Raw genomic sequence first — 10845 nt, 5'->3', positions numbered from 1 at the left:
GTAAATTTAATTGTTATCCGCTTTTGAGGGTAAAGAATCATTACACCACGAAGTATTCTAATCTTAAGTAAGAAATTAGAAGATGGCAGCTTGTGACGACCACATGCACAAATGACCCTTTTTGATCTTGGGAATTCGATGGCTCTATATTTGAATTAAATTTCACTCTACCAAAAACTAATCATTTTAAATAATTACTACTGGCTATAAATTTGACCATTGTTTTGCTATTTTTATCATCAAGAGAGTGACAGTTAATTAGCTATACTCATGGCTTCTACTACTGTCTCTTCAACATTTGAGCTCTTGTTTATCTCTTCTCTTTTGCTTTTTTCTCAATTCTTTGTCTCAGAAGCTCAAGGACTTCCTCCTGTAGTAAAAGGGCTTTCATGGACATTCTTTCAATCTAGCTGTCCAAAATTAGAATCCATTGTTAGGAAGAGACTCGAGAAAGTTTTTAAGGATGATGTTGGCCAAGCTGCTGGCTTGCTTCGCCTTCATTTCCATGATTGCTTTGTCCAAGTAATTAACTCTATAAACTGTTCCTTCTAATTTTAGTTGTTTCTGATTAGCCAGTCAACCGTTAACCTGAAAGTTTAGATAAAGAAGTAATCTTTGATTTCATTTTATATGACATTCTTTTTCTTTTGATTTGTTCTAGAAAAGAATATTAACACAGCTGTCTATATTTAGAAACTCCTTAACTTGAAACTAAATAATATTCATTTTACTCTTATTTAATGACGTACTTTTATAACCAAGTTAATTAAGATAAATAATTCTAGAGTACTATTTTTTGGTATGTGCCAAAATTTTGTCTTTCTTTCCTAAATTTTGCATTATGTCCAATCAAATAACGTCACATGAAATGAAACAGATGGAGTTACTATTTTTGTGCAACTTCAATCTATCCACTGATTCTTACTTAAGGGGTCGTTTGGTTAAAAAAACAAGTTATCCCATGATTAATTATTCCGAGATTGTTATCTCACTCTTCCATAGGGATAAAAATAACACTACAATCCCAGGATAACTAATTTCGGGATTAGTTAAATCACGATTTTATCCTAACTAAATATGTGATAAATTCATCTCAAATTTAGTTTCGGAATTAATTATCCCTTATTCGTCGTACTAAACAAGCCCTAAATTGTTGGCTCTCTAGTTTGGCTGATTCTAATATGTCTTAGATTAGGTGCGCTTACTATTCACAACATACTTTTTGATATGGTTTTCTAAATTGAGGGGTATGTATGTGTATTTTTCTTTTTATGAATGTATAATTGATGCAGGGATGTGATGGTTCAGTATTGCTAGATGGATCAGCAGGAGGTCCTAGTGAGAAGACTGCAATACCAAATTTGACACTAAGAAAAGAGTCATTTAAGATCATTGATGATCTTCGAGAAAGAGTGCATAAGGAGTGTGGAAGAATTGTATCTTGTTCTGATATTACAGCCCTTGCTGCTAGGGATGCAGTTGTCTTGGTAATTTATTTATACATTCTTCTTCTTCCCCTATAGTGCCTAACTTGATGGAAATGTAGGTCCATTAATAATTAAACACTTTAGTTACCCGGCCGGTTAATTACTACCTATATTAGGCAGACTTTCCAAAATATTGTCGCATTTATGTCGAATCCTTCAAAAATATAAATACTCCCTGGGTCCACAATAAGAAATCAATTTGCTTTGGGCACACCCATTAAGAAAATATTAAATTCTAGACGAAAATAGTTAGTGTGACTAAACTATTCTTCATTAAATCTTGCACCAAAGTTATAGTAGCACTTACTTATCTTCTTAAATGTGAGGAGTAAATGACTTTTTAGGAATACGTACATAAGGATAATTTTGGAAAAATAAATTGAATTTTTTCTTAATTATATAAATGGACACTTAAGTTGGACCAAAATAAAAAAATAAATTGATCACTTATTGTGGACAAGAGGGAGTATTACTTTGGAGAATCCAACACACAGTCGATAATATTTTGAAAAATTCGAGCAACATAAATTACTGCACTAATTACCCATTTAATTAAGAAACTTCACCTCGGAAAGCCAATTGGAGTTGCAACTTTAACTATAAAAAGTGATTGTGGTCTCATTCTTGTCTCGATATACGGTTTCTTTATGTAATTCATGGAATAAAAAATAATTAGTTAAATTTCCTATTTCTCCTAGGAAGCCATAATTCCATTAACATTTTAGGTTAACATATTTAACCTTTTTCCTCTCCTAAGCATATTTGAACTTTACTTAATTGAAATTTGTACGTATAATCCCTCCACTTGTGAACCTCTAAAGTTTAACGGACTATTATGAACTAATTATGTAACAACTCATATGTTGTACTATTAACTTTCTGCTCATAATAAATACAACATACATATATCTTTGTATAAAGGGACCAAATTAAAAGTACATATTTTAATTAACGAAAGTAAAATGTGTACATATTATGATACAATATCTTATTTGCTGATTCAATATTTAAGATTTATCTATCATTGTTCCAGACTGGTGGCCCAAACTATGTTGTACCATTGGGAAGAAGAGATGGACAAAACTTTGCAACAGAACAAGCAACCTTAGACAACCTTGTTGCACCAACAGCCAACACTACAACCCTCCTCACTCGCCTTGCAACTAAGGGCTTCGACCCCACCGACGTCGTCGCCCTCTCCGGGGCCCACACCATCGGAATAAGCCACTGCACTTCTTTCACGGAGCGTCTATACCCTAACCAAGACTCCACCATGGACAAAACATTTGCTAACAACCTTAAAACCAGTTGTCCAACCACGAACTCCAACAACACTGTCAACATGGATATCCTAAGCCCTAACGTTTTCGACAACAAGTACTACGTTGATCTCATCAATAGGAAAGGGCTTTTCACATCGGATCAAGATTTGTTCACGGATAGAAGGACTAAGAATATTGTCACAAGCTTTAGTGCGAATCAGACACTTTTCTTTAATAAGTTTGTTAATGCTATGATTAAGATGGGACAGTTGAATGTTTTGACTGGTGGACAAGGTGAAATTAGGGCTAAGTGTTCAGTGAGGAACAAGGATAAGTTGTTGGCTGCTGTTGTCGAAGGGTTGGAGAAAACCTTGTATGCTGCACTCTAAGTTAATTAACTTGTTTCATAATCTTTTGTTAACGTATTTCTTGTACGTAATAATTAGAGGCCAAATGTTTCCATAATCTACCGAACACGGGCATGGCATGGCGTTGCTGTTGGTTTTTCGGTAATTTTTGTTTTTGTTTAAATATATTGAATATGTTATTCAAACTCTTAAGGCAGTATAGCCTATGAGATACTCGTACTTGTTTCGGTTTGACATCTCGGTTTCTGTATTTCACAAAGTTTCATCGAGACACTTGAACTCGATCAAAACTAGTTTTAAAACACTTCTGATCATTGACCAAGCTGATATGGCATAAAAATAACTGAGGTGGACAAAATACTTGGTATGCACTCGCATAATAAGCGTGAAATGGGGGCTAAATCAGAAAATGGCAAAAAAATTAAAAAGAGAAAGGAAAAAAAAGGTATAACAACTCATATCATCTTCAACCCTCCGGCCTCTTCGATTTTGGCTCTGGCACCGCCTTCTCCCGTTCCACCACCAACATCTCTACCGCTACTATCTTCTTCTACTCTTCCATCATCACCGCCACCTCCCTAATCCGAGCTGTTTTTGTGCCATTTCTTTTCGCCACCACTACCACCTCCCTCCTCTTCTCCCTATTTTTCCATCGATACAGTCCAAATGTGAAAATAAATAAAATAAAAATCTGATTATTTGAAGTATTGATGTCTATTTTGGATGAATTTTTGGAGTTCTCAAATTGGTAGAGCTCAACAAAATTTGATGATTTGGTTCTCAAAAGCAATATACCACCAACATAAATTGGACCTTAACAAGCCTTCTTGCCCATAAATTCCATTGCCTTAAACAACTCAAATCCTCCTTTAATGTTTTCTTTTCGTTATTCTTAAAGATTTGCAGCTATCGACAAAATTAGTTGTTGAATTATTACTCTTGGTGCATAATTTGGATTCGTACAATGAGTGGATTCAGAGGTTTTTACTTTTTGTATTTTGGGAAGAATAGAGTAGAAAGAGGGGGTTAAATAGAGAAGGAAACCTTGAAGGGTGGAAGAAGTAGCTTGTCACCATGTAAGAATTTGTGAACTTTCAAGGATGAAAATGGTGGTGATGGGTGAAAGGCGGAGAGCTGGAAACGTGGAGAGAGTAGAGAAGGTGTGGGGTTCTTTCATTTTTTTTTTTTGTTGACAAAAATAAATTGATTTGAAGATTTTATAAACAGTAAATTTTTGTAATGTAAATTATGATGTGGATATTATTTATTTAGATGGATCTGATGTGTCCTCCATATCAAGGAGAGTGAACAACACACATGGCCGGAGGTGTTTAATATATTAGTTTTAATCGAGTTCAAGTGTTTGAATGAAACTTTATGGAGTATAAGGACCGGAATATTAATCCGGAACAAGTACATGTATCTCCTAGGCTACTCGGCCAACTCTTAATTATAATTAGAAGTTGTACTTAATCCACAAACTTGAAAAAAACCCAAATTTGAGAAAAAAAGCCAACGGACAACCTATGATTAATGAAATCAAATAACACACTAAGAGATCGTTGAGGAAGAAGCTCTTCAGCATAGTGTAATTTTTCGGCCAATGTTTTTCCGCCACTGGTTACACTGGTTTTGAGCTGTTCAAAATCAAAGAACAGGGCATTCCAATTGAAAGAATTGGAGGCCGCTCCTTATTTATGCTGGACTGAAAGCTATTTTCAATGAGCAGTTGGAATTCTGTGACGTGGATGCGCATTTTATGTAGCAACATCTGTTAGTTGATCATGAGAATATGGAAAATGGATTCAAAAGTTTGTGTTTTAAAGGAAAGCTGCTGTATAGGATACTTGAGGATGAATTTTTTCAAATATTTGTGGCACCCCAGGCCACCTCTTTCTTCACAACTAGATAACTATGAATATCGCTCAGGAATACTTACCGATTTCGGTCGGAAACCTTGAAAAATCGATCAATTTTTGATCGACTTTAATCTGTTGAATAAGGCTGGTCGGTAAAAAAAAGCAACCACCTTCGGTCCCAATTTCCAACCAAAGGTGATCGGTTTGTTCAACCAAAAGTTGACCAAATTATCTGACACACTTTCTAGGAAAATTAAATGTGCCGACCGAATTTCGTAAAATATTATTTTATTTATTTCTTACAATAGTGATCGATGTCTTAAATTAATCTTACATTTTTATAAAAAATTTAAGATACCGACCGATATCGCTCGGAATTATTAAAATATAATAAATTAGAAAAGACAAATTCCGATCAATTTTAGTCGATATTTTAAAATTCCCGCAGATTGCACATTGCAATTATTTTGGTCGGTAATTTAAATTTTCGGTTTTTTAAAAATGAAATTTCTGACTGAATTTAGTCGACATGTGACGAGCTTGAAACACACACTAAAATATGCTTGCTGGTCGAATATATTGAATTATAATATCGTATCCACAAGATTGGAGTTAAACAGTATTTTCGTAATTTGTAGCTAGATTGCTATCCAAGATGATCAACAATTGAGGTTTATATGATTAAAATTAAAATTAACTAAGAATCTAAACTATTGGCTAAAGACAATCAACACAAGTATTAAGCAAAGGAAGTTATCAATTGGAAGAACATAGGATTGATAGGATAGGTGCAAGATAAATGTTTGATATTTAACTCTAGTTAATTCACTTTTAATGTTCAAGTGATTCTCTTGAATTCACTTCGTTATTAGTTCAATTGATTAGTAGAAACTTCTCTCTCGATTAAGTCCCAACCTCACAAGATAATCAATTTTAAACATGTGAAGATATGCAAGAATTCGTAGTGGATTGGTCTTTAGGAGAACCTCTCTCGATTATTCTCCTAACTTGGTTCAATCAACAATTCAACTAGCCTCTTTCAATTGCTAAGAAGAATTAAAGACTTCAACCAACAAAATATAAAGCAACAATATTACAAGTTATGCCTCTTTCGATTACATGAACTAGTGAATATAGAAGCAACGATCAAAACATCCAAAATAATTCAATACATAAAAACTAGAGTTAATTATCCACAAACAAGTATCAATGAACCAAATCCATCAAACCCTAAGGAGAACTACTCCATAGATATGGAGTAATTCATTACAATTAATTTTAAAGTAAAGAAAAACATAAAACAATCCAAACCCTTGTCTTGAGTTGGGATTGAATGATGGATTCCTTGTGCTCTTGCTTCTCCCACCTTTTCTTAGCCTCTTTAGGTCTTAAATGTGTCAAAAGTCCCAAAAGTACCATTTTTCCATGTATATATACCAAGTAGGGTCGGGCCCAAATGAAAACACCTTCTCTTACACGAAATAGGACACTTTTCTGGAGTGGGACGTGCGCGGCCGCGCACTTGGAAGTGTGCTCGCGCACTTGGCAACGCATTTTACACCCTGTTCTGCCACACATGCGCGCCCAATATGCGACTAGCGCGCGGTCGCGCACCTTTCATCCTGTTTTGTTGTGAATTTCGGAAAACGTAAAACATGAAAAATGTAGCCCTTTTAAATAGATTTCCAACGATATATTGTGGAGCCCAAACGGATTTCTGACAGCATGTGCATTTTACTGGACACTGCACAGTATGCCTGCTCGATTCTTCGTTTCGTTTTTAAAGAGCACTATCATCCGTTGATCCCCGAACACGATCCGGACTTAATTCCATGGGCTTTTATTCAGAATTTAAAGCTCCAAATCACTTGAATTCATTCCATAGCATCTATATAGCTCAGAATCACTCCTACAAGGCATAAAACACACAATTAGTGCAAAATACTAGCGATTAAAGCTCCAACTCAATTAAAGTGCAGTAAATTAGAGTGTGATAAGCGACTAAAACATGAGATTATATCCTACCATCAAAACCGCACATTTAAACCATTTCTAGTCCTCGGGCAATCAAACAACACTTCATATAGACCCGACCTTATTAAACTACTCTCAAGACTCATCACACCAAGAATATTTAAAATCGATTAAGCACACTAGTGTAACATCCTCGCCTCAAGATTTGACTCACAAATGCCACGCATTATTCACAACTTACTCACTTACTCTAACATAGGGATAAATGACATTACCTTTCCTTCATGAATTATGCGCCCTCACACAACAATAGAGAGTGGTTTCACACACAATAAAATTTAAGAACAATCAGGAACTCAACATAGAAAGAATTCACTCGCTCTCAGAAATAATATTCGTATGCCACAAAAGATGCACCGTACGCTTACCCGTAGTGTACTGCTCTACTAATTGAGCTCATTCAGTCAAGGATCAAGTAGGATTTTAAACTGGTTGTAATGTAAACTGCGGGATGGGTAGTATATATTTGGATATAAGAGTGACTACGCCTCCCTAAGCACTTTAATACATACACTTTAACATTAAAAACTCCACACTTATGTCAAACCATACTCCACCTTCACATTAATATGCATTAACTCCCACATTATTTAAGCACAATTACATCAAGAGTTACCACTTATCAATGAATATTTTTCACAACAATGCAACTATTTTCTTCTTCTTTTCTTATTCAATTCAAAGTGGCTCTTATTTTTTTTAAAACTAGTGCACTTTTCTCCTTATTTCATTAGTTCCACTCAAAAGCCAAACCAACCACCCCACACTTCAACTTTTACAAAGTCCATAATAATTTCAAGTGCTCACGAGAGTTACAAGGTTCAAATAGATGGTCAATTCAAACAAATGGGTAAGTCTTGTAATGTGGTTGCCAAAGAAACAGAATTACAGGCTCAAAGGGGTTAACTAAGATACATAACAATTAGGTGCGTAGAAACATATAACTTGCTCAACAAAAAAATGCCTATATCACCCTCAAGCCTGAATAAAACTACTATTTCACTTTGCAAACACACGGGGCAAGTTCTAGACATCAAATGCATTGCACAGAATAACACAAAACCTTACACACATGGCACATAACTCACTCAAGATTGGCCTCATCAAGACACTCTAGTCAAAGCAGTTAAGAAAAATTAAGATCATCCAATTTAAGGTACTTACACAAGAGTCAAAACTTGAGCCTAAGCGTCACAACTAAAGCACTCACTATTCTCAAGGCATAACAAAGTCAAGAGACATTGCTTTTAATTCAAATCATAGCACAAGGTCTCCTACTCATAATAAAAATAAAAACTAACTACACCCGGTCAAACAAAATCCTTAGAAAAGAACCGCGACACAAAGAAAATTTTTTTGTCTCTTTCTTTCGACTTTAATCCCTCAAGAAACCCGTTAAATGATATCCATCGTCGGGAAAAGTCAAAAATTTTAAATTTTTTTATGGTTTATTCAAAAAAAAATTCTAACTATTAAAAAGCAAAAACTAACACATATATATACACCATACAATTATCCCCCACCCTACACTTTAAGTTGTGGCATGTCCTCATGACACACAATTAAAAAATATAAGGTAGAGGAAACTTCCTGAATCTCTAGTAGGTGTTTGAGTCAAAGTCGGTTTCCATTTCACGCACTCGAACTAGTGCGCACATCCGTGCAGACAACTTCTTCTCAGCCTTCTTGGGGTACACCCACACTTATCTTTCTCACTAACAATAGCCTTCTCTTTCACGCCCTTCACTTTCCACTCAACACATGCAACTGGCTTCTCCTTTTTCACTCCAGTTGCTACCTTCATCACCCACTCTAAGCATGGGTTTTCTATCATGTATATCCCGTATAGCTCTACCCATTGCTAAAAATGGTCTTCCTAAGATGATGGGGACCTCCTTGTTCTCCTCCATATTCACCACTATGAAATCTACAGGAAGTACGAACTTATCCTCCCGCACCAAAACATCTTCTACTATCCCTCGGGTGTTATAGTTGTTTGATCTGCCAGCTGCAAAGATATTGGCACCGACCTTATCTCTCCGATCTCCTTCTCTAGTTTCCTGTAAATAGACAATGGCATTAGATTAATTGAGGCACCAGCATCACATAAAGACTAATCAAAATTTAGAGTGTCTAAAGAGCAAGGTATAGTAAAACTCCCTGGATCTCCACACTTTTGTGGGAGTTTATTTTGCAAGATTGCACATGCTCTGTAAGCTTCACTACTGATGTCTCTTCTATCTTTCTCTTCTTTGTGAGGATCTCCTTCAAGAACTTTGCATAAGCTGGCATTTGTGAGAGAACTTCAGTGAATGGCAGGTTCACATTAACCTGTCTCAGCATTTCTAAAAATCTCTCAAACTGCTTGTCTAGCTTTTCTCTATAGAGAGTTTGGGGAAAAGGTAAAGCAGGCATGTGCTTGCTCACATCATTAGATTCCTCCCTTCTTGAAGTTTCCTCCTTCTTTTTCTCATCTCTCTTCCTGCCTATCTTCTTCTCAGCCTTTTTATCATCTTCAATTTTCAGCTCCTTCCCACTTTCTTTTTCAGGTGCAGCTTCTTTTTGACTTGGAGTGGGATCTTTCAATACTTGTCCGCTTCTCAAGGTCACATCATTTACTGTTTCTTTGGGATTCTTTTCAGTATCAGCTGGCAGAGTACATGGGATTCTCTCAGATAATATATTTGCAATTTGTCCCACTTGTCTCTGCAAGTTACGCAAACCTGTCCCAAGTTCTTTGATAGCTGCACCATGAGCATCTAACCTCTCATCCGTCTTGATAATGAATGACTTCATCAGATCTTCTAACCTAGACTGAATTGGCTGTTGAGGCTGAAACTGCATCCTTGGCTGATTCACAAAACCAGGACCTCCTTAAAATCTGGAGTTATTTTGTTGCCATGCATTTGCTACACCCCCAGGTTAACTCCATGAAAAACTGGGGTTCTTCTGACCCACTACATTGAAGTTACAGTTACCCACAACATTAACTTCCATAGTTGAGGCTTGGCACTCATGAGTAGGGCATCCTCTTCCACATATGTCATATGCTGCATGAGGCTCATTATGTATCGAAGCTAAGGTCAGCTTCCTTATTTCTTTTTCCATGGAATCAAGCTGTACCTGCATAGATGTGTTAGCATCAACCTGGTGCACACTAGTTGATCTTCTTCTTTAAGCATTTTCAGAGGGCCACTAATTTGCATCTTCAGACAATTCATCAAGTATAATGACTATCTCCTCTGGAGTCTTCTCCATCAATGGACCTCCAACTGCATTACTCAATGTTCTTCGTGAGGTTAGTGTCAATCCTTCTAGAAGTCGTGGAGTTGCATCCAAAGTTTAATTCTGCTATGCTGACACTTTCACACTATCTCCTTAAATCTCTCCCAACCTTCAAACATAGTCTCAGTGTCATTCTGGCAGAAGTTATGGATTCCTCTTCTAAACTTGACCGTTTTAGTTGAGCAGATATATTTATCTAGAAATTTTCTGGTCATCTCCTCTCATGTTCTAATGGATCGCTGTGTCAAGCTTCAAAGCCAGGGCTAGCATCATCTTTAAGTGCGAAGGGGAATGCCCTTAGATAAACTGCATCTTGTGACACACCATTACACTGGAAGGTGTTCATGATCTCCTCGAAGTCTATTAGATGATTGTTTGGATCTCCGTTCATCTTTCCTCTGAAGACACAACTATTTTGGAGAGGTTGGAGCAACCGCTGCTTTAACTCAAAATTATTGGCTGCAATTGGAGGTGATCTCACACTTGATAAACCTTGGTTGTAGACCGGTCTAGCATAATCACCAAGTGGTCTCCCTTGGCTGGGAGCTAC

General features: G+C 36.3%; 2 protein-coding genes across 2 annotated transcripts; one reads left to right on the top strand and one right to left on the bottom strand.

Moving 5' to 3' along the window:
• Positions 221 to 3336, top strand: LOC109223321 (peroxidase 12-like). Its single transcript, XM_019387582.1, has 3 exons — positions 221 to 522; positions 1293 to 1487; positions 2521 to 3336. Exons 1-3 carry the CDS (start codon positions 271 to 273, stop codon positions 3136 to 3138), a joined length of 1065 nt encoding a protein of 354 aa, XP_019243127.1. The 5' UTR covers positions 221 to 270; the 3' UTR covers positions 3139 to 3336.
• LOC109224183 lies at positions 8765 to 9854 on the bottom strand. The gene is made up of 2 exons (XM_019388767.1): positions 9216 to 9854; positions 8765 to 9070 (listed from the first exon to the last, which is right to left on the bottom strand). Exons 1-2 carry the CDS (start codon positions 9852 to 9854, stop codon positions 8765 to 8767), a joined length of 945 nt encoding a protein of 314 aa, XP_019244312.1.

The sequence above is a fragment of the Nicotiana attenuata genome, chromosome 3 (assembly GCF_001879085.1).
Source record: "Nicotiana attenuata strain UT chromosome 3, NIATTr2, whole genome shotgun sequence".
Lineage (NCBI taxonomy): Eukaryota > Viridiplantae > Streptophyta > Magnoliopsida > Solanales > Solanaceae > Nicotiana > Nicotiana attenuata.
This window is presented reverse-complemented; position numbering and strand designations above follow the sequence as displayed.